We start from the raw sequence: 24,692 nt of genomic DNA, 5'->3' as shown, positions 1-24,692 counted from the left end.
TCTTTCTTTAACATACATTGTACACATATATGGTCCAAACAGTAACAATATTTTTTCACAAGTGACTTCTCAACCACCTCATTGCAGCTTCTTACATCTTCCTTCTCTTTTCAACTCTCTTGTTTTTCCTTATTACCCTTCTACTACATAATCTACCTTATCTATCTGTTCTTTAATTTGCAAAATCTAGTCAAAACTTATCAAGGATTTTATCTGAGAACAATGTTTTCCCAGATAGTCTTTAACACATTTCCACTCCTTTTTAAGTTTTTGGTTTGGCTGGTTCCTAATTGCCTCTGTAATTTTTACTAATTCCAAATACTCGCACAATTTGGTTTGCCGTTCTTCCTTTGTTGGTGTCCTTATCCCCCTTCCAAGTTTTTGCCATTAAAATTTTTGCTGCTGTTGTAGCATATAGGAACACCCTTTTTATCATTTAAAATATCAATTCTCATAATGCCCAGAAGAAAGGCTTCAGGTTTCTTCTCAAATGTTTGAACATTTTTTTAAATTCATCATAGATAGTATTCCAGATTTTTTTAAAATTTTGTCACAACCCCACCACATGTGGTATATCATTCCTTCCCCTTGGTTACACCTCCAGCATACATTTAACTTTGATTTATATATTTTGGCAAATTTGCTGGGGGTCATGTACCACCTAAATAGCATTTTCATGAAGTTTTCTTTTATTGTGTAGCAAGCCGTAAATTTTAAATCTTTCCCCCATAATCTTTCCCAATCCTCCAACTGGATGGAGTAACAAGACCTTTTGCCCATTTAATCATCACTTCTTTGATCTCTTCGTCCTTGACCTCCCAGTCCAGCAGGAGTCTGTAGTTCCAGTTACAGGTAGGTAGCCGTGTTGGTCTGCCATAGTCAAAACAAAATCGAAAATTCTTTCTAGTAGCACCTTAGAGACCAACTGAGTTTGTTCCTGGTATGAGCTTTCGTGTGCATGCACACTTCTTCAGATGTGTATCTGAAGAAGTGTGCATGCACACGAAAGCTCATACCAGGAACAAACTCAGTTGGTCTCTAAGGTGCTACTAGAAGGAGTCTGTAGGTTTGAGATAGTGTTTTTTTTTTGTTTTGTAATAATTACAGGTATTTATCTAGCTTTGATGTTTCTTTCTCAAACCCAATTTTTAAACCCCAATTGAAATGGATCCAGAAAATCAGTTTCTCCCAAAAGCACCTGGATCTGGTCTGGGACCACTCACTCCAGAACCTTGCCCAAGAAAGGGAGATTAGCAACTGGCTGGTAGTTAGTTAGGTTTTCTTAATGCAGGGAAGGTTTCTTAAGGAGCAGTTTTACCACTGCCTCCTTCAAAAAGGCAGGGACCGCCCCCTCTTGTAAAGAGGCATTGATCACTGTTCCGTCCCTGCTGTTTTTTATCAGCCAAGAGGGGCAAGGGTCTAGAGCGCAAGTGGTTGCCCTGACCGATCTGAGCACCTTGTCCACATCCTCGAGACTTACCATCTGAAACTCATCCGACACAACAGGACTAGACTGTGCTCTGGACATCCCGTGAGATTCATCTGCTATAACAGCAGAGTCAAGGTCTTGGTGGATGCAAGCAATTTTATTCTCAAAATGCTTTGCAGCAAGTCAGTGAGCTACTGTTGGTTCTATTACCTTCTTCTGGCCAGCCTGTAAAAGGCCCCATACAACTCGGAAAAGCTCTGCCGGACGACATAATGAGGATGCAATGGAGGCAGCAAAGTATGCCTTCTTTGTTGCCTTCACTGCCACTAGGTAGACTTGATAATGAGCCCTTACCAGTGTTCAGTTGCATTCATTTGGGATCTTGAACTTGCATTCAAGCCGTCTCCCAGCTTGTTTCTTTGCCCTAAGCTCTGGAGTATACCAGGGGGCCAATCGAGCTCCACAAAGTGGGAGAGGGCACTCGGGGGCAATCGTGTCAATAGCCTGAGCCATTCTGGTGTTCCAGAGGTTGGCCAGGGCTTTGACAGGAGCACCAGTCATATCAGCCGGGAAATCCCCCAAAACTGTTTGGAATCCCACTGGATCCATCAGCCTCCGAGGGCAGACCTTCCTAATAGGTCCTCCGTCTCTGCAGAGGGGAAATGGTGCTGACATCCTAAATCTCAACAGGAAGTGATCTGACCATGACAAGGGACTGATGACAATGTCCCCCACCTTCCAATCACCCCCTTCTTGCCCAGTCGAGAAAACAAGGTCCAGAGTGTGGCCTGCCTTGTTGGGACAGCCCCATGGTTGTCATGGTGGCCATGAAGTCCTGAGCTGCCCCAGAGCCAGCTGCCTCGGCATGGATGTTGAAGTCTGGGAGTCCTCAACACTGTTTCCGAGATCAGCTCTGTCAGTTCAGGTAGGGAGACTGCTGGGCAGTGAGGCAGGTGGTAAACCAGCAGAATCCCTAATCTGTTCTGATGGCCCAACATCAGGAACACACACTCTAGGTTCCCTGCCAACTGGACAGAGAACCTGGAGATAGAGAATCTCTACAGATCACAGCAACTGCCCCTCCCCAACCCTTGAGTCTGGCATGGTGCTGCAATGAGTACCCAGGTGGGCACAGCTGGGTGAGACCAACTCCACCCTGTTCACACACACACACACCCCCAGGTTTCAGTGATACATGCCAGATCAGCCTCTTCATAATCAGATGATGGATGAGGGAAATTTTATTCTGGGATGACGTGGCATTTAACAGCAGCAGTCGCAGACCAGAGGGCTGGCTGATATGACAACTGTAATTCCCTATGATAGAGGAGGGTCTGGCACATGGCACAGTCACTGCCTTGGCCGTGTGCCCCTTACCCAGTCTGCCTCTCTTCCCACACCATACCTCCCCCTACTCAGAACCACTGCGATTGGGGCTCCCCTGACTCTTCCCTACTCCTCTCCTTCCAGGCACATCCCACCCAATACCCTTACAACTTGGTTAAAAAACAATGAATTATGCTGGCCCCTGTTTATTAGTTACAACATATAGAGCACAACAGGCTGAATGCTAATGTTTGTAACAAATTTCTGTACTGGCTACTTCCTAACACACAAATAAAGTCCAGGATGTACACCATATACAATCCTTAAGCAAGGTATATAACCTATTTAATTAAACTCGATGCAGATATATTTCTTCCTTTCTTAATACATTCTTGTTTGAGTTCATATATTACACAGTCCTCAAATGTGGTTAAGGAAAGATCCCCGGAATGTCACGGACAATACAGCTGATGAGGTTGGCTAGCATAGGTAGCAGACACAGGCAGCTGGGTTGGGTAGAACAAGGTTTCCAGATATTTCCTTGTTTCGCCCCGAAGGGCTTCCTCAAAGTGTGTAACAGATTACGTAAGCAATGATCATTGGACGATTGTCAATAGTAATGGCCAATGAGTCTCAATACACCATTAATAAGCAAAACCAGGTGATGAGACAGGAGTAGATAATTAACCTAAATGCAATCTCAAAAGAATATGACCACAATGGTGTGTCATAGGCAGAGCTCTTATATTGTATATATTTCACATAGCTTGTATGGGATATGTCTTTATAAGAAGCAGGTATAGTCCAATTCAGTATTTAAACCTAAAGGATGAAGAGTGTTTAGTAAGAAAACAAATCTGCTTTCCTTCTGTGTAAGGACTCTTCCTGCATTTTAAGAGGTCCTTGATAGGTCCAAAGTACAAAAAACGTCAGGTCATCCTCAGTGTGCGATTTTTGGATGAAATGGGATACCAGAGGAGCATCCAAAATTCTATTTCCGATCCTAGAACAATGCTCCAATATCCTGGTTCTGATTGGTCTTGTGGTTTGTCCCACATAAAATAAACCACATGTGCACTTTATTACATATACAGTGCGTGCAGTAGCCCATGTAGCAAATGATTGTATGGTGAATTTAAAACTCTCACTGCTGGTGAACTCCTTTACTGGAAGTGCGTATCTGCATGCAATGCAGTGTCCGCACTTGAAAAAACCTCTAAGGGCTGTTATTAAAGTCTGTTGTTGTGGTATGGGTTTTAGATCAGTGTGTACCAGTATATCTCAAAGGGATCTAGTGCATTGTTTCCCAAAGGGTGGAGGGACCTCGCAACCAGGAATCTCTTTTAAGATATGCCAATGGTGTTTCACTATTCTCTCAATGTCTCTCGTCATGTGATTAAATTCTAAGGAAGAATGGATTCGCTTGGTGTTCTCATGAATGTCAGTCCGGGTTTTTAAAAGTGTGGATCTATCCTTAGTTTTTGTTCTCTGTATGGCTGCGGACACCACCGTATGTGGGTAACCACATTCTATAAGTGCGGTTACCAACTTGTAGGAAGTAACCAGCAAATAAATTTGTTACAAACATTACCATTCAGCCTGTTGTGCTCTATATGTTGTAACGATTGCATCTGCGTAACAAGGTATTGTATTTGTTTTGGCCCCTGTTTATTTGCCTAGCTCACCTTGCAGGTGATGTAACATCCTCATACCATCCCAATAATGGCTTCTGGAAAAGGAGAGATAATATGCCAGCCATCACATAGCCGCTTGGGCTCTCAGGTATATAAATCTCCCTGATGGGGTCTAATCTTTTGAGCTTCAGTGTAGGGCCTGACTCAGAGAGGGCTGTGTACCAGCCAGCTTTAGTCTCCCTGTTCACATTCCTTGGAGCTCCCAATAACTGAATGGGAAAGTATTTTATCTTGTTTATGCTATGTTATTATGCTTTAAGGCTGTTTCACTGCCTTTTATTCTGTATTCAAGCTTGCTGCTTAATAAAAGCACAGAACTACTCTCCACTAGTGTTATCGCCCCTGAATTCGAAAGAACTATTGCGTTTGGCAAAACAGAGAATGGCCATGTATTCACGGGCTTCATCCTGCAGACTAGATGCCAGTTCACTGCTTCAAGAAATATTTCTGATTTGCATATCTATTCTTGAGTTACGATGCAGATTATATCAATCATGCTGTCAAGCTAAAAGATGCCCTCTATTCACATTATTAAGCCCTTGTGACAAGGGAACCATTACTTGAAATGGAAAGGCAATAAAAACTTCAACGCTCTGATATGAAGCTGATCTACTTTGTAATAATGTTTTGAGCAGAACTCCATTCATCAAGGGTTCTGGCTGAGATTGGGTTGTTTTCTAAATAGCAATTCTAAGTCGTTTTACACTTAGAACCCAAAATCTGCATGAGGGTGTTAAAAAAAGAGAGATTTATGTGACGGAAGCCAGATACAAATCGGAAACAGGAAACCAGTACTGAAAGTCGGCTTTCGTAGTACATGTCCAAATACGTCGGTGTGTTCTAGTTAACCCATTGTTGAATGAATTAGAAACAATTGCTTGCGAGCACAAAATAAAGTCCTATTTGTACAAGTGAAAAACATTTTATCAAATACAGAGAGGAGCAAAACCATTGTGTTATGTTCTCAAAAGTGTTGACACAGGGTAGAATGATTTTATCCCTTTTCCTACCATTGGCCAAATTGACTGAATGTTATACGAGAGCTGATGTCACACTGAGCATGTTTAAAGAGGCCCAGGCCCAGTGTTAGAAACTGAGATAGGAGCTAAAAGGCACCTTAAACCTAGGTTATGAGTGCAACAATGGAATGTCGAGGCGTGCTCTTTTTTATAACAAATGCAAAGCTGAAAATGAATGAACTGCAGCTAAAATATTATGTTCATTTTTCGCATGGTCTAGTCCTTCCCCTGCCCACCCCCTCAATACCCTTAAGAGGGTCACTTCTCCACTCTTCAGAGAGTAGCTGGAAGCGGGGAGGCAGAGAAAGTTCCTTTTTTCCTTCCACTCAGCAGTTTTAATCTGAAATTTTATTTTTTTTTCCTGTCGCAAAATGCACATAGAACAATGGGAGTTTTGAAGAGTGCTCAGCCCAGCTATTAAAAAGGGACAAAAGAGACTTGCAGTGTGGTGTAGTGGTTAAGAGTGGTAGACTCGTAATCTGGTGAACCGGGTTCGCATCTCTGCTCCTCCACATGCAGCTGCTGGGTGACCTTGGGCTAGTCACACTTCTTTGAAGTCTCTCAGCCCCACTCACCTCACAGAGTGTTTGTTGTAGGGGAGGAAGGGAAAGGAGAATGTTAGCCGCTTTGAGACTCCTTCAGGTAGTGAAAAGCGGGATATCAAATCCAAACTCCTCCTCTTCTTCTTCTTCGGAAACTTGGTAGTCATGGGATAAGAGGATAAGTTAGAAAAACGACACAGAGGAATAGAGTTCAAAATAGATGGAAACTAGCAATTACCAGTAACTTCCATCTATTTTGAACTATATTCCTCTATCTACTACTAGTCCTCCATGCATCTGTATTGAGAGTTATGCTACTGAATTTATTCACAAATGATCCAAAATTAGGAGTGAACATCAGAATAGAGGATGGAGTTCCTACAAAATCATTAAACCACAAGTCAACAAGGAAGACACCAAAAGCAATCTCTAATCTGTGTAAATTAAGCACAACTTGATGAATACGGTGATGAAAAATACTAATCCCAGTTGGATTATTGTAATCTGTTGTATGTGGGGATGCCTTTGTACTGCTCAAAGATAATTCTGCAATTAGTGCAGCCGCCAGAATTATAACCAATAAAGCCTGATGGGGTCTCATACTAAAACATCAGTTCTGAAAACTCTCCCTATTTGTGCTTTCGAGCCCAATTCATGGTACTGGAACTGAACAACTGACCATAGTTGTTGTCAAAATCACAAAAATAAAAATTGAAATCTGAGCTATTTTTAAGGAACATTGGCAAAAACAACACTGCTGCCATGGGTTGCCATACTGCATGCCAGATTTTCCTGGACACTTTTGCCGATTTCTGCCCAGACACTGCTTCCAACTGCGGTATTCCGGACACGTCCACGAAATATTGGACGTTTGACAACCCTATATATACAGCTGCATATGCACTTCTATTTACTCAGCATCCAGGGCACTCCCACTCCTGGTTTGCAAAGCGATGTACACAAATTGGTCACAATATATCCTGTCATTTTTGGGGAATACTACGCTTTTATACATTTTCCCTTTAAACCAGCTTTGATGTGAATTGAGCAAATGAGCGGTTTAGCTGCATTTTAAGGCAGTAATGTGTACACAGCCTATATTTGAGTCTTGTATGTATGTCCTCCAGCTTGTACCACACATCTGTTCTAGGGGATTGGGTGCTAGTGGTTGGCCTCCCTAAGGCATTATCTGTCTCAATTAAAGCATTTGAAATTTCTGTATAAGCAATCTGTGCCACTTCATGCCCCATTTTATGGATACATTCTTTTTTTTAAAAAAAATCTGTATAGTCATAGAGACCACATTGTGAGTACACAGCAATTACAATGTTTGGGTTATAGAAAGCCTTTTAATTAGGAACATCGCCCAGTTATGACATCTTTCCAATTTGCCTTGCACAACCATTATAAATAAGGTATTGCATATTATATGTACACAAAAGGCTTTCAGTGCTAATGGGTTAGCTAATTAGGTAATGGATCTAATGAGCATTTGCACAGAAACAGAAGCAGAACTGTGGTGGTTTGTTATCACACTTGGCTGTGGACATTAATATTAGGAAAGGATGATCCAACTGTAAAATAGTGCATAAATTTTCTTTTCAAAAAACAGTTTATCAACTACTAATGGTGTTCCCTGGAGTACAAGATTTGGTTCACACAATTCAGCACTTTATAAAATAGCCAATTCAGAGGCATCCTAACTGGTCTCCTTCATTCCTCTCAACCCTTTCACTATTAGGGATTTTTAAATTTATTTTTATGCTTTAACTTTTTTCCTATTGATGGAAGTGGATAAAATTTTCAGGCACAGTAGCCCCTTCAGAGTGGATGAAGCCTGCCCAATCATAGGCATTTTTACTGTGTGTTTTGGACACTTCTAAAATGTGGTTATTATTTTTACATAAGGAAACAAGGTGTGATGCACCAGAAAAAGAAAGAAAAAGAAAGCTAATGCTATTTTAGGCTGCATCAACAGAAGCATCGTTTCCAGATCAAATGAAGGAATAGTCCCACTCTATTCTGCCTTGGTCAGTCCACACCTGCAGTACTGTGCCCAATTCTGGGCACCACAATTTAAGAAGGATATTGACAAGCTGGAATGTGTGGCAGAGGAAGGTGACCAAGATCATAGAATTGTAGAGTTGGGAGGGACTCTGAGGGTAAATCTAGTCCAACCCCCTGCAATGCAGGAGTCTCAGCTAAAGCATCCATGACAGATGGCCATCCAACCTCTGCTTAAAAACCTCCAAGGAAGGAGAGTCCACAACCATTTGAGGGAGATGATCGAGGAAACCAAGCCTTATGAGGAATGGTTGAGAGATCTGGGGGTGTTTAGCCTGGAGAAGAGAAAACTGAGAAGTGATATGATAGCCATCTTCAAATATCTGAAGGGCTGGTGGATGATGGAACAAAGTTGTTTTCTGTTGTTCCAGAGGTTGGTACACAAACCAATGGATTTAAAATTCGAAGGAAGTAGATTCTGATTAAACATTTAGAGGAACTTTCTGGCAGTCAGAGCTGCCTGACAGTGGAATGGACTACAGCAGAAGGTGGTGGACTCACTTTCAGTGGAGATTTCTAAACAGAGTTTGGGTGGCCATCTGTCAGGGGTGCTTTAGGTGTGATTCCTGTACTGCAGGGGGTTGGACCTGCAACCCAAGTGAGAAGGGTAAGGTAGTAAGTGATTGGGGAAATCACTCTCTGTTAGAAACCCTGGGGAAATGCTGCCATTAAAGAAGCAACGATTCTGATCTAGATGTGCAAATAATATGACCAGTATAAGGCAGTTTCCTTTGTTGTCAACAAGGAAACTTAGATACCAAAAACTGAAGGTCCTTTCCCTTTGCTGAGTGAATAGTAAGCAAACACACTTTCTACAAAACGCTGGATCTTTCTGAGTGAATATATGATGCCCATTTTCAAGAAAGATGGACATCAGGGTCAGATACAAGAGAGGAATGCTCCAAGCCCAGAGTATGAATGGACCTTGAATTCCATTGAAATGAATGGGACAAGTTAGCTATGATGATGATGTCCCCTGATGTCAACAGCCATCAACTTTGAGTGCTCAGAAGTAAGCCTCACTGAATCCGATGGGACTATTTCCCATGTAAATTTACATGACTGCAGCATTTCTCTGGACTAGGTTCACAGTTCAAGCAAGCTATGTCTGTGTGATATTGGACTGGATCTTCCCTATTATCTCTTCCCCTCTCTGTTAGCATATAATTCATTTCAAATCTCCCAGGCTTCAGATTCAGCAGCAGCTAGCTGCAGTTAGAAACATATTTGTCTGTCTGATAGCTGAAAAATAAGCCTTAATTAGATAGCAATATATGTTCCCATGGGGCTGTTATAGAAACACTCCTGATGATATCTCAGCAGGAGCATTATTTCATCAGTACCGCTTACTTGCTTTGGTAAACATCCAATCAAAGAGTGAAATGAGTGATGGGAAGCTTATACTGCTCTTTGTTCTTTTTCAGAAAGGGGATGTGGGAATTTGAAAATGGGACTACACAGGCAAAAGGTCTACAATCTGCAGCACGCCATGAATGATTGTCCACTAGTAGCAGTGTTTACATTTTAGTACTGGACTACACTCTTGGTGTGGGCCTTAATCTTGCTTCCTGTTCTAAATGAGCCTGGTCATTGAGAACCAACCCAGTGTTTGGGTCTAAGAATCCCATCAGTCCCAGCCAGCAATCCCATTCCTTGAGGGAAGATGCACTGGTGAGCCTCGCTCTTGTATAAGATAACAGGTTTCTAAATCACAGTCTACTCCTTTCCCTTCTTCTACCTGGGGCAGCAAAGTACCGGTAATTCATGAGGTGAGCATGCTGTGCAGACAGATAGCTTATAAATATGGAGCATTATATTAAGAGGTCCTCTAGAATTTGAAGAATGTCCTTTTGCCCTGCACGCAGCAGCAGGACACAGCCCTGCCCAATACCCTGAACGGAACATATGGTTATGAACTCTGCAGCTCAACACGTACTGACTTTTGATATTAAGATTTCAGTGGGTGAAAATTAAATATTAGCCACATTTTTTTGCACATTTCCTTTAAGTGAATTGCTTGTTTATTCACGCACCAACAATTATACCATTATTCATCGCTCAGGCATTGCTTCCAAATTCTCCATCAAGCATACATGAGTATTGTGGCACAAAATCCTATCAGTAATATATAAATCAAATTATTGCAGTACTTGCCCAATACGTAACAGTAGTATATAAGGAGCTAGAAGCATATCACTGAGTGGCTCTGATTTCTTTATCCACTGGGGGAAAGGAACGTTTTAAAACAGATATTGTTGCTTCCCGTGCCTTTGCATTAGGCAGAGTTACAGTGCCACCTGGAGGTTTCAAGAGGCTATAATCAACACCAACAGCGCATGAGGGTGTAGAAAACAAAAAGCAGTGGGTTTCAGATATTGTGGAGGGTGAAAGGAGGTTGCAATTCATCTAAAGGTGAGATGTATGCAAGTTAAACACCATGTCAATTCACAACAGCAGCCTCCTAGCCTTGTTGAGCTAAGCTACACTCTGTAGAAGAATAACTCTTTTGTAAAAGAATTTCAACATGCAGGTCAGTGGTGGAGTGCCCTGGCAGACTGAGATATATCTCCACCACTTGGAAGATAAGCCTACTGCAGGAGGCAGGTCGTCTCCTGAAGTTCTGAAAGGGAGAATGCGGTCAAAACCATTTCACTCCATGTTTTGGATTTTTCTTGGGAGGAAGAATATGGCACACGATTCCAAGAGATTATCATTTGCTCAAAGTCTGGGTTGAATGGCGGCCACCCTAGGTCCCCTGCCATTTGAGGAAGCCTGTTCCCATGTAGCACAGAGTGTACTCCTCTGCTCAGCCCCATCTTTTCTCTTTAAAATAATTTGCTGCCCCTGGATAAAGGGGGGGGGGGAACGGGACTTTCTCCTAGGCTTCCCCTTCATCGATCAGCCTTCCTGAGCTCCTCTGAAGCTTTGCAAGGTAGAATAGGTTATGGCTTCCAGGCATGAAGGTGTTAAAACAAAGAGAAGCCATCCCAGGTTTAGGAAACAAGAAAATGGTTCACTAAGATGGAAAAGACAGATCATGCAATGCATAAGTTGCAGGAAACTAGCACATTCCCTTTTGGAGCAATCCAATATCCCTGGACTAAACAGTCCATAAACTCAACCAGGCTCTCAGGAGAATCTTACTCTTGAGTAGCAGCCCTTCTTCCTTGTACCACATCAAAATTGCTTGTCTCCAGGCTGGCTATCCCAAGATACAGTCTCCACTTTTCAATCATATGATCCACTCAGTGTCACAAAACCCCTGAAGCCAAGATCCATGCCATCTTTCACATCCACAATGGAGTTAATTTGCTAGGTTTCCAAATTAACCCTACAATCCCCATTGAACAAACAAGTGAAAATATGCAGCTGATATTATATGCAACAGTTTGTACCAACCGTCTGTTTAAACAAAGCCTAGAAAATATGCATTCCCATTGAAGTAAAATGAAACAGCCCATAACAGCAAAGTACAATTTCTTCCTCGTGACAAAAATCCTGTCTCATGGGGGGGGGGGGAACCTCAGCAACGGATATATCCTGGAAATGCCTGCTCCTGGGGGACATTCCAATATATATCTGCATTACAGAATAATGTATCAAACAATGATAATTTTGTATAGAACAGTCCTGATATTCTGACAGGGATGGGGGGCAGTGGTAACTGTTTGAGTGACACTTCGTGTTACGAAAGATCACGAACAAGCAGGCTTTCTGAGCAAGGAAGGCAATTTGCTGGATCGTTTCAGCATGAAAAACTGATGTGACAGGCTTTTGCTTATTTTTCACCAAGCAGTAAAATAACTCCCGGCTTCAGCTTCATGCAGGTGCACAGCATGGAGTAAAACAGGCACGGATGAACTCTAAGAGCTTAATCAGACTCTCAGAGGGGAACAGGAAACTATATGTTGACAGCTCACTGATGGAAATGGCTTTAGCAACTATGCTGGCAGACGGGAGGCTTTCTCTGTGCAAAACCACTTCGCTCACATACACACACAAAAACAATGCCAGTTTCATAACCTCAAGATCCCTGGTGTCAGGTTGACTTGCAGTTGCTGCCGGAAAGTTGACTTGAGTAGAACCTGGGTACCTGTCATCTTTGGCCTCTGTGACCTGATCCACTCCACCCCCTGGTTGGCTACTCATTTAGAAATACCTCTGTGGTCAGGAAAGCAGGTCAAGATATTATTTGGAGGGCAGTTGTACTGCTTTCTCTCTCTCTCTTATGTTTAAAGTCTTTGTAATTCTTGTATTTTTCATTTCCTATTTTAAATTATTACTAGCTGCTACAAGAGTCCGTTACTTGGCAGGATACCAATTCTGCAATAAATAAAACTGAATGTTAACATTGCCATGGAATTTTATTTTAAGCAAATTTGGAGCTGGAGTAGGAGGGGGCAAAGTATCTGCAAGAGTTTTGAAGAAAGCTGCATGAATTGTGATAAATTTCAAAGCTGGAACATGTGCAAACTAAGCCTTGTGGGAAGTGGTTGAAGGAGATGGGCATGTTTAGCCTGGAAAAGAGGAAATTCAGAGGTGATACGATAGCCATTTTCAAATATCTAAAGGGCTATGGGGCAAACTTATTTTTCTGCTGTTCCAGAAGGGAGGACACAAACCAATGGATTCAAATTGCAAGAAAGGAGATTGTGACTAAACATCAGGAAGAACGTTTCCTCATTGGAGGTTATTAAACAGAGGTTGGATGGCCGCTTGTCAGGCATGCTTTAGTTATGATTCCTGAATTGCTGGGGATTGGACTAGATGACCTCTGGCGTCACTTCCAACTCCACAATTCTAGGATTATATGAAATTACAGCATTGAAATTACACAGAGGGAGTTGGTAATCTCTGGAACATCCAAAACAACTCTGCTGGATGGCTCCTAGAGCAGTGTTTTTCAACCACTGTTCCGCGGCACACTAGTGTGCCGCGAGATGTTGCCTGGTGTGCCGTGGGAAAAATTGAAAAATTCAAGAGAATTACTTTATATATAGTCAATATAGGCACAGAGTTAAATTTTTTAACATTTTCTAATGGTGGTGTGCCTCGTGATTTTTTTCATGAAACAAGTGTGCCTTTGCCCAAAAAAGGTTGAAAAACACTGTCCTAGAGGATGCAATTCAAACTGTAAAATGAGCCTTCTTCACATCTGCCACTGCTACATGGCAGGCATGATTATATGCACTAACCAGTGTTTGGACAGCTTTGGTGCGAGACTTATGCCACTAATGCTGCAGTCTTGATCTGGTTTGCTCCAAAACCTGAAACTCCCCCAAAAGACCAAGGAACCACTTGGGCTCTACAACACCAGAGGATGCTTGGGAGCTATTGTGTCAACCACCCATTCCATCTCAGCATTCCATACTGAAACCAGGGTTGCAACAGAACCATCAGCTTTCTCTGCTGGAAAATCCCCCAAATCAATCAGGAACACATAATTGGGTTTCATCAGAGGGCAGGCCATGTGAATGGGCCCACCACCCTTCTGTACTCCTCAAAAGTGATCAGTGCTGTCAAAGTTGGTGGCGATAAACATCCGGCAAGCATATTTCCTTGTATGTGAGTACCCAGGATGCTGGGGTAGGGATGCAACTTTACCTAACCTGCAGTAGTGCATCGCCGTGACCATATTAGTGAGAAGCCCCATTGGTGGTGGGAATGAATATGGAAATGTGGCCTAGAGCTGGACAACTTCTTGCATTAAAATCAATTTGGTTTTTTGCCTGTAGGAAAGGGACTTACATGAAGATCATTATCATCGCCTCCCTCTCAGCTATCTAAAAAATTCCCTCTTGATCACAGCAGCAAAAGGGTTCCAGACAAAAAAAAAAAAAAAGAAATGTAGGAGACTGTTATAGATGACAATCAATAATGAGAATAAGTGGCACTTTTCACAGTGTAGATCCACTGTGTAAAGTGGCACCTTTTGAGTATCCGGTTTAGAAATCAATGACACTTTTTAAATCCCAGCTCAGTAATTTCTGTACTGGATAGTTTTGGATGAATCAGTACCCACTGAAGTAAAATATGCAAGAATACATTCTTGAGCTTACTATAACAGAATAATAAAATGCACACCATGCAACCTTTGGCACTTGCGTGTTTTTGGTTTTTTTTACTGTTTATTCATTTGATACAGAAGATTCAAATAAAAATTAGCCACAGATCTCCATCTACAGGGAGAAAAAAGAGCACTATAACATAGGGCTGTTGCAACATCAAACATAAAGAAATGTTGTTCCCCTCTCTAATGTTACATTTTACATTGCTCTATAATGTTTCCTGTATTCTGCCTTCACAACTTGCTTGTGAGATTGATAAAATAGCATTATTGAGCTATGGGGAACTGGAACTGACAGACCACTGAGTAAAACCTGGCTGAACAAAATCTTGAGCCTAGCACCCCAACATTGCAGGAGAAATCCTGTGCAGCATTTTCAGGTAATTGGATCTCCTGTGTTTTGAATATCACATGTAAAAGTTTGCTGTAGAATAGTTGCCCTTCCTTGGACCAATGTATCACAAACCAATTGCCATGTGCCCTATTCCAGTTGCTGGACTGGATTGTACTTGCAAGACAAAACCAATGACTTGTGTTCACTTTGCCAAAGACCTGTGTGTATATTGTGGGGGAAGGAACTGTATCCAGCCCCTTCCATTTCTGACAGATGATCATACTATTTGTTGGATGTGCACACACGCACACACACAATCCTTTTGAATAATCATATCTTTGTGTAGCTCATAATCATCTTAATCAAGCTGACAAAAGATTATAAATATATTTCAATAAGTCATTCAATCTTCACTTTTCTCCCCCACAACCAACCACTAAGTTCTTTGTTTAAAGAGCTCTGGTGACGACTAATCCATTTATCAGTTTTACATTTCCTGTGCTGTTTCCTAGGTTTTGCATAGGGGGAAAAACAATCACGTTGCTGAACTGAAACAACACAGTTGAAAACCTTTCATGAAGCCGCTGTGCTAGTTTCAACTTCTGTGCTCAACAGGTTGGCTTCAGTTGGGTAAAGAACAGGTCCTCTTTTTGATCTAAATTGTTAATAATTGATCTGGAAACATTTTTATAGGTAAATGGAACTGCAGTATTTCCACGGAACTATAACTAAAGACGACTGTGAAAAATTACTGAGCAAAACAGGAAAAAATGGGAGCTTTTTAATACGAAACAGTGAGAGTATCCCAGGAGTCTTGTGCCTTTGTGTTTTGTAAGTATTTCCCTTTTCATGTAAACTTGCTTTTCTTTTGGAGAGAATAGCTTCAGCTCAGAGAAACCTAACTACACTTCAGTTATGAAAGTTAACTATGTCTAACTTAAGTCAGCATTATATTACATACACCAGAAGTTTATTTGATTAAGTGGTTTATAGATTTTTCTAAATAAAAGATATATTGATATCGATCGGGCTTACACACAACTTTCTATGGATTGGGTCCAATCCTTAATATGTTTGGAATTTTTGAGAGATAACAGCCCCCTGATTTTAATAAATCAAATAAGTTCATATAGGCGTATCTAAATGTAATCCAGGGGTGTGTGGGTGGGTGTGCACATGAAAATGATTCTGCTTTTTATTGTAAATTGCATTTAGTGTCTGGCTCAGATCAAAGTACTACTTTTGCTGTAAAATGTACATATACAGTAAAATATATATTGGCCCAATTTTTGTCAGAAATCTATTTTTAATTCTTCAAATTATTGAAGCCAAAACTCTAAATATTTGGTAAATCAATATGTCTCTTTAAAGATTCATAGTAAACGGTACTTATAACCCCTTCACATGCACAACTTTAACAAAAAAAAATCTTAAAATTAGCAAGTTTTTCAACCAGTAAGCTACAGATTTCATCTCTCACCCATATGGTGGTAAATTATTCTCCACCATCCCTTCTCCAGTGTTTTTGTGGTGTAGGAGCAGAGTCTTTTTAGATGTGCAGTTTCACATCCAGAGGAGTGATCTACATAATAAAACCTGTTATTACATATGAATGATGGCAAGTTTAGTTAATATTGATCTCAATGGACTGTTGATCTCAGTCAGCACAAGAAACCTCATAGTTGTAAATCAGGTTATATTTATAGTTTCTGCTATATCTAACTTACGCCGTTTCCCAAACACGATTACTCTGATTTGTTTGTTTGTTTGTTTGTTGTTTGTTTCTAAGTTGTAGGAATATAACATTTATTTGTCTCATACTGAAGATGTATTTTGACGGCTTGCTGGACAAAACTAGGCAAAACTAGTGCTATATCTGATCTCCTTATCAGAAAGCCGGAATTATTGCTACCAACCCCAGATACCATCAGAAGAGAGTTCATGTACAACTACTTAGAACACATCTGTTTCTTTTGAAATGCTGTACAAATTTAATTATAGCAGTGATTCCATCCTGCTCATAAGAGATAACCAGAAATATAGCAGCATGAATGGCAGTCTTCCTCTAGCATAATGTGGTAGCTCACATGACCATTTCTCTCTGAATGAACTGGATAGGATTTACAGACCTAATGACTCTCTGACATATACGACTATTACAGTAATTTGACAAATGGGGCAATTGTTTATTAATGTGTCTGTTTCCTATTTAAAAATCAGCTATGAACAGATTATCTACACTTACCGAATCTTCAGGAAACACAATGGACACTTTATGATGCAGGTAAGAAAACGAATACATCTAGAGTAAAATAATGTAATAAATATGCACTTAACAGGTCCTACTAGACACATATGCCACCTTGCTTAACCTTTTTGTTTATTTAGCTACTTTTAAAAAAATCTACGTCTCTGTGTGACCATATTTTTGGGTATTCATTCATTCTAACACTTGGTGGCCACCATGACAACCTTAATTTTCAGCAGGATGGAACTCTGCCAAGAGCACAATATATATCAGTTTCATATTCACAGTATCATAGAATGTAGAGCTGGAAGGGACCCCGAGGGCCATCTAGTCCAATCCCCTGCAATGCAGGAAACTCAGCTAAGGCATCCATGACAGATGGCCATCAAACCTCTGCTTAAAAACCACCAAGGAAAGAGAGTACTATTCTAGTTATCCATTTCAGTGAAATTAATTAATCTTCACTCTTGTGAGGAACATCAATTTACAAATATTATAATCAAATGAAAATGTGGCAACAATCTACTTATTTTGCAGACTTCTGAGGGTGCTCCAAAACAGGACTTCAGAACTTTAAAGGATTTAATTGCTACTTATGAGAAACCAAATCAAGGGCTAGTAAGCAGCCTGCGCTATCCAGTAACTAGACCCACAACATCCCAAAGATCTCAGACCGTCTACGTCACTAAAGGTGAAGCATATTTGATGCCTGGTAAGAGACGTACATAGTAACAATCAAAAAAAGAATGACATACTACTAATACTCTGCCGTATAGCAATTCTTGTATTGCAGGAAAATTATGGGTTTATATAATTTTTTCAAATTAACAAAACTAGTGAAACAACATGAGATGAAAGCCAATTAAGTTTCACTCACAGTGGACCCAATGAAATTAAGACTTTAAAGACCATTGATCATAATGGGTCTATTCTGGGCACGGCCAACAATGAATATTATCCATGATCTGAAATGGGAAAGGTCAATAAACTCTGCAGTATAGGATTGCTTATAAATAAAATCATAGAGTTGGAAGGGACCCAAGGGTCATCTAGTCCAACCCCCTGCAATGCAGGAATCTTAGCTAAAGCATCCATGACAGGTGGCCATCCAACCTCTGCTTTAAAACCTCCAAAGGAGGAGAGCCCACAACCACCCGAGGGAGACTGTTCCACTCTCAAACAGCTTGAACAGCCCTTACTATCAGAATGCTCTTTCTTTTTAAAAATGATAAAGCAAGCCTGGTGTGGGATGGTAGTTTAAGAGTGGACAACTAGCACTCTGGAGACCTAAACATAAATACAGATCTCCTCTAAGCCAAAATGTGCCCATGGCTTGGAACATTGAGGTAAGGTGACCATGTATCTGCTTTGAGTTTTGAGGAGGCAGAGTTGGTTTAAAATATAATAGATACATTTTAAAAAATCAGAGAAAATAATATTATATAAAATAATAATATAAGTGGGGACTAAAATCTTGGTTTCCCAGGTCTTAGTCCAATACTCTAATCACTATACTGCACTGCTCTCAGCTTAACTGGTCTAATTAGCTATTCCAAAGTCTTTGCAGAATTTTGACTGAGGCATTAAGAGGTACTGTAAATGAGATCTTTAAAAAAGCAAAACTCTTGGATAGAAGTTTATATAGCTTACATTTAAGCAAGGTAAGAATTTGTCTCAAAGCTACTTCTTACAGAATAATATCACTCTTAAATAATGATTATAAAATATTTAGAACAATTAGCTTTATATGTAACAGGATACAGATAATATATTTACAGAATCATAGGCATGTCTACTCTTAATTAGGTCTCATTAAGTTCAGTTGGAATTCCACCACTATCCCTCATTTGAATGTGTATTGGATTTTAGCCACACAATGCCATTTTATACACATTTACTTAGAAGTAATTCTCATTGTGCTCAATGAGACTTCCAGGTAAGTTTGAACAGGACTGCAGTTCAAGGGAATCCTGCTAGAGAAGAGACTCTTGGTCTTTTTAGACACTGAAAAAAGCATTTGATAATGTTGAGTGCCCTTTTCTATTTCAAGTTTTGGAGTTTTATTATGATTCAATATTTAGAACTGGATAGCTTTAACCAATTCCAAAGCAAAAATAACAACAAATGAGCATATATCATCCGATCTTACTCTATCAAGAGATACCCAACAGGGATGTATTTTATCTGGTCTTCTCTTTGTGGGTATTCCTACGAATAAAGCAATGAAAATTGATTTACACATTATGTTACGTTCATTCCTTTTTACATATGGCTTTGAGAAATAAGCATTAGGTAAGGAATATGAAAATTTAAATAATAAATAAAGGTAATAAATTATTTGTTCTTCTATTTGCAAATGCTGCAGAATGAATGCAAAATGGGATGGGGGCCATTCCATTGTCACGGGTGGGACACTTTGACCATGTTTTTTGGTATTCACACATGTGTAACAATGTAAATATACATAAAAATTAACAACCAAAATTTAAACTATGTTCTTAATAAGATGCTGAACATTTTACTAATTTTTTATTATTTTTATGGATATTTTTTACAATTTTATTAAATGTTAAAAGTGTTGTCACGGGTGGGACAAAAAATGGACATGGAGCTTGAGATAAGTTTGATTTATGGAAAAACACTGTAAGTTGGGAGGTGAATCAATGATAAACTCAGCATATCTATTTAAATCAATGTTTATTGGTTACAACTATGCAATCAGGAATTAAGTTTAAGAAATTTAACAATACAAAATTAAGGAAAAAATGCTGTCACGGGTGGGACAATCATCAGAAAACTTTTAACTTGAACACTTCTGTGAAGACTACGTGGGTGGACTTTTGAAAAGAAGGTCCATAAAATAAACTTCTTTTGTCTTTAGCTTTTAAAAAAATGGTTAGACTGCGCGTTTGGAATCTTCCTCACCAAAGTCCAGCGCTCATCTAGCATTCTTATCAGGCTCATTTTTCATGGAATGGCCCATGGGTCAAGGAATTTGTGATTCAAGTCATTGGAACTAATATTGAAATGTCAATTTGAGAAAATCTGTGAAATGGAATAAAATAAAGCATGGTCAGACTTCCACTTGTACACTTCTTCTTCACCCTGCAGCCCCTATAATCTGCTCCCCTATGATCTGCTCCCCCATGATCCCAACCCTCTGGAGATTATTTAGAGGCATTTAAGAGAGGAAAATTCCGCTGTGCAAGTCTCTTCCACTAGCATATGACCAGCACTGGATACAGGTTTTAATTTTTGTTTTAAAATTATAGCACAGCTGTATGTTAAATTTGTAAAGATTCATAGAATACATAATGCTTATGGCCAAACGCTAAAATTCTGCAGTACATGTAGGCTGCACGAAATGAGCTCTGGACCATACTTCTTTCATTCATTTACCATCTTTCTACTATAAAATAATTTTTAGAAATTGTTTCCAAAACCCACCACAATGAAGCAATAAATAGCAATGAATTCAATATCAGTTGTGCAAATGATTCTATCTACTTTCGAGCCGCTATATTTTAATGACTGTAGTAACCAGTAAGTACATATGTTTGTTCAGGAACTATAGCATTTTCAAAATGGAAAGCCTGTTTTAAATAGTTAATCTATTCTGGGATGGAAATAAAACATTTGACCAGGAGGTGTTGGGTTATTTGGACTCTACCTTTCAGAACTTTGAGTATGGAATCAGAAGCCATATGTACATTCACCAGAGTAACATTCACTCAGGAGGGTTGTGGAATCACTAGAGCAACAGGTGACTGCAGGAGGAGGAAGGAATTGAAATTGTTTTCATCTTTTCTTTAAAGTGAAAGAGTCAACTTGTTTGCAGTGTGCTGGATGGATCATGTTAATGTTGTCCATCAAGACTTTCCTCTATTCCCATTACTTAAGCAATGAATTAGAATATTTTACAATTTGAGTGATACTTTTGCTTTAATTAGGAACGAAGCTATATCACTGGCAGGGAAAGATATCTCATGTTATTTTTGCCTGCCTTGTAATTTATTCAATATTTTTACTAATATATTTGGCAAGTGGAGGGAGTAAATGCTGTGAATGTTTTAAAAATTCCCCATCTGTTCCAAGTTTAGATCACAAATGCCCAATTTAGATATCTGCATTACTTTACATTTAAAGGACCAAAATTGAATTAAAAAATGAAGCAACAGTTGAACAGTCTAAATAAAGTGTTGTTAAGACTCCAGCTCCTATTAGCCCCCCACCCCACCCCCACCAGTGCAACTAATGGTTGGGGATATGTAAATTGTGGTCCAGCAAAATCTGTAAGGTCAGAGGTTAATCACCCTTGGTCTAAATAGAAATATTCCTGACTTGGTTTGGATCTAATAAACTGCAAGTATTATTCTGCTTGAGCAACTGGGCTTTATTTCCACCTTTCCCATTGCAACTTTGTGGAAGGAATGAGCCAAAATTGGGCAAAATTATCATGTGCTGGCACTCACATACCGTATTTTTCACTCCATAGGACGCACTGGACCATAGGGCGCACCTCATTCTCAGAGGAGGAAACCAGGGGAAAAATATTTTTCTGCTTTTCCTCCTCTAATAGCCCTGTTTTTTTGAGGATCAGCTAAAAGTTTTACAGCTTTTTTGCAAAGGGAAAAGCCCTGGTTTTTTGAGGATCAGCTAAAAGTTTTGCAGCTTTTTTTGCAAAGGGTAAAGCCCTATTTTTTTGATGATCAGCTAAAAGTTTTGCAGCTTTTTTGCAAAGGGAAAAGCCCTGGGTTTTTTTGAGGATCAGCTAAAAGTTTTGCAGCTTTTCTTGCAAAGGGGAAAAAGCAAAGCTCCTTTTGCAAAGGGGGAAAAGCAAAGAGGAAAAGCCCCATTTTAATGGGGTTCAACTCACATTTCTGAAAAATCTTAAGGAAAGGGAGCAGTTTCTACTGTTTCCAGACAGATAATCTAATCAGCCAGTCACATGTCCTGGGGAAACAAACAGCCTCGCTCTGCAGCACATTCAACAAAGGAGGGCGGGGCTGAAAGGGAGCCTGGACTCTTATCTCTCTCCTGATCTCTTGCTATCAGCTGCTGAGCGGGGTCCTTTCAACACCCCTTTCTCTTTGTAAAATAAAAAGCACAATCTTCTTTTGGCCCCTGGGCAATTTAGCTCCAGGGACCACCATTCGCTCCATAAGACGCACAGATATTTCCCCTTTTCAGGAGGAAAAAAGTGAGTCTTATAGAGCTAAAAATACAGTATTATGCTGACACTTTGTGAGCAAAAGCCTCCATGGACGCTTCTCAGCAGAGGAATTAGAAGGGAGCAACTTGCAACGGGGAGAAATAAGCATCGCAGTACCTTTTCTGCTGCAGTTTCCCCCTCCTAATACTGCTTTGCAGAGAGGTAGCAAGTAGCCATTGGGATTACAGGACACAGTGATAATGAAATGTGCCCTTATAGCTTCTTCACTGAGCAATATGTCTTATTATGTTCTATACCATGTCATTCTGCAAATGTTCAGTTTCAGCAGTGCTATTTTTTCCCCTAAAAAGAGGTGCCAGAACTCAACATGAACAGCTCCCCTGTTCTCTTAGAATGGCAATGGTGCCCGCTTGAGAGGTTCCAGAACTGAGTTCCGGCTGAAAAAAGCCCCAAGTTTCAGTCAGAAGTAATTATTCCAATACAAGCCATCACATCTTCTGTTTTGGTCTGCCAATAAAATATTATCTTTCTCCACTCAGGACTTAGAGAAATAATCAAATGACTTGCTCTCTCTCTCTCCCCCCACCCCAGAAAATGAAGATGCTGAGGATTATCTTGAAGTCTTACCTGAGTGATTGGCTGAGGGACCATCTCATGACTTGCTTCATCTCTCAACACAGACACTAGACTAGAGTGGGTCACACTCTTGCTAACTGGATAGTCCATTCATTTGACTGGATTTTGTTTTCATTTGTGCTCTAGATAGTACTGTCCACATGGTTATCTCTTGCTTGCTTGGCTCTTGCTCCAGCAAAAAACCCAACTCTTCCTTTTCCTTTCTGTATTCATGTTACCTATACCTGCCCACTTAAGTGACCACTTCATAGACCTGATGAAATGGAAACTGAGCTGCAAAAGCTTATGCCACTATAAAAGCTGCAGTGCTTAAGGTGTTTCCATTTTAAGAGAAGCAAGTTAAATAGCATTCCGTACATCAGTCATGGCCGAACTTGGCCCTCCAGATGTTTTGGGACTATAACTCCCATGATCCCTAGCTAACAGGACCAGTGGTCAGGGATGATGGGAACTGTAGTCCCAAAACATCTGGAGGGCCAAGTTTGACCATGTCTGCCCTACATGGACTAAAGTCTGAACTTGTTACATCAATGATGAAATGGACTGTAGACCAGCAAAGCTTATTCTGTAACAATTTTTAGTTTTTAATCTTTAGTTGTTTCCTTTATGAAACTCTTTGTGAATAGTCATGAACACAAGTGTCGGTTGATTTTATTTTTTTATTTTTCACTTACTTATTTTGGCAATTGGCAACTACCATCAGTAGCAGCATGCTGAACAGAGTAATGCTAAACATATTTCCTTGCAATTAAATCCTACTGAAATAATTGGGGATTAAGTTTGATATACACCATAGAGCTCTGCAAGAGTTACTGCTGATATCCATAACAATATATCAAATAGTTCCAGTTCTCTTTCAGTGTATCTGAAGAAGTGTGCATGCCCATGGAAGCTCATACCAAGAACAAACTTTGTTGTTGTTCAGTCGTGTCCGACTCTTCGTGACCCCATGGACCAGAGCACGCCAGGCACGCCTATCCTTCACTGCCTCTCGCAGTTTAGCCAAACTCATGTTAGTAGCTTCGAGAACACTGTCCAACCATCTCATCCTCTGTCGTCCCCTTCTCCTTGTGCCCTCCATCTTTCCCAACCTCAGGGTCTTTTCTAGGGAGTCTTCTCTTCTCATGAGATGGCCAAAGTACTGGAGCCTCAACTTCAGGATCTGTCCTTCTAGTGAGCACTCAGGGCTGATTTCTTTGAGAATGGATAGGTTTGATCTTCTTGCAGTCCATGGGACTCTCAAGAGTCTCCTCCAGCACCATAATTCAAAAGCATCAATTCTTCGGCGATCAGCCTTCTTTATGGTCCAGCTCTCACTTCCGTACATTACTACTGGGAAAACCATAGCTTTAACTATACGGACCTTTGTCGGCAAGGTGATGTCTCTGCTTTTTAAGATGCTGTCTAGGTTTGTCATTGCTTTTCTCCCAAGAAGCAGGCGTCTTCTAATTTCGTGACTGCTGTCACCATCTGCAGTGATCATGGAACCCAAGAAAGTGAAATCTCTCACTGCCTCCATTTCTTCCCCTTCTATTTGCCAGGAGGTGATGGGACCAGTGGCCATGATCTTAGTTTTTTTGATGTTGAGCTTCAGACCATATTTTGCGCTCTCCTCTTTCACCCTCATTAAAAGGTTCTTTAATTCCTCCTCACTTTCTGCCATCAAGGTAGTATCATCAGCATATCTGAGGTTGTTGATATTTTTTCCGGCAATCTTAATTCCGGTTTGGGATTCATCCAGTCCAGCCTTTCGCATGATGAATTCTGCATATAAGTTAAATAAGCAGGGGGACAATATACAGCCTTGTCGTACTCCTTTCCCAATTTTGAACCAATCAGTTGTTCCATATCCAGTTCTAACTGTAGCTTCTTGTCCCACATAGAGATTTCTCAGGAGACAAATGAGGTGATCCGGCACTCCCATTTCTTTAAGAACTTGCCATAGTTTGCTGTGGTCGACACAGTCAAATGCTTTTGCGTAGTCAATGAAGCAGAAGTAGATGTTTTTCTGGAACTCTCTAGCTTTCTCTATAATCCAGCGCATGTTTGCAATTTGGTCTCTGGTTCCTCTGCCCCTTCGAAATCCAGCTTGCACTTCTGGGAGTTCTCGGTCCACATACTGCTTAAGCCTGCCTTGTAGAATTTTAAGCATAACCTTGC

At 40.4% G+C, this 24,692-nt stretch overlaps 1 protein-coding gene across 5 annotated transcripts in view; it reads left to right on the top strand.

Moving 5' to 3' along the window:
* Nucleotides 1–22,888, top strand: part of LOC117045545 (SH2 domain-containing protein 1B-like) — a 34,496-nt gene extending 11,608 nt beyond the window's left edge. For 3 of the 5 annotated variants that reach the window (XM_033146691.1, XM_033146689.1, XM_033146690.1), the window contains 4 exons: nt 15,169–15,306; nt 16,696–16,759; nt 17,261–17,435; nt 22,488–22,888. In XM_033146691.1, the coding sequence (XP_033002582.1) occupies nt 15,173–15,306; nt 16,696–16,759; nt 17,261–17,435; nt 22,488–22,531 (417 nt within the window). In that variant the 5' untranslated portion in view covers nt 15,169–15,172 and the 3' untranslated portion in view covers nt 22,532–22,888. Of the gene's footprint in view, nt 1–10,468; nt 10,487–15,093; nt 15,307–16,695; nt 16,760–17,260; nt 17,436–22,487 lie in introns of those variants that run through there. The other 2 variants (XM_033146692.1, XM_033146693.1) reach the window with 2 other exon arrangements.
* Nucleotides 22,889–24,692: the final 1,804 nt, after the last annotated feature.

Source organism: Lacerta agilis, chromosome 4 (assembly GCF_009819535.1).
Source record: "Lacerta agilis isolate rLacAgi1 chromosome 4, rLacAgi1.pri, whole genome shotgun sequence".
NCBI lineage: Eukaryota > Metazoa > Chordata > Lepidosauria > Squamata > Lacertidae > Lacerta > Lacerta agilis.
This window is presented reverse-complemented; position numbering and strand designations above follow the sequence as displayed.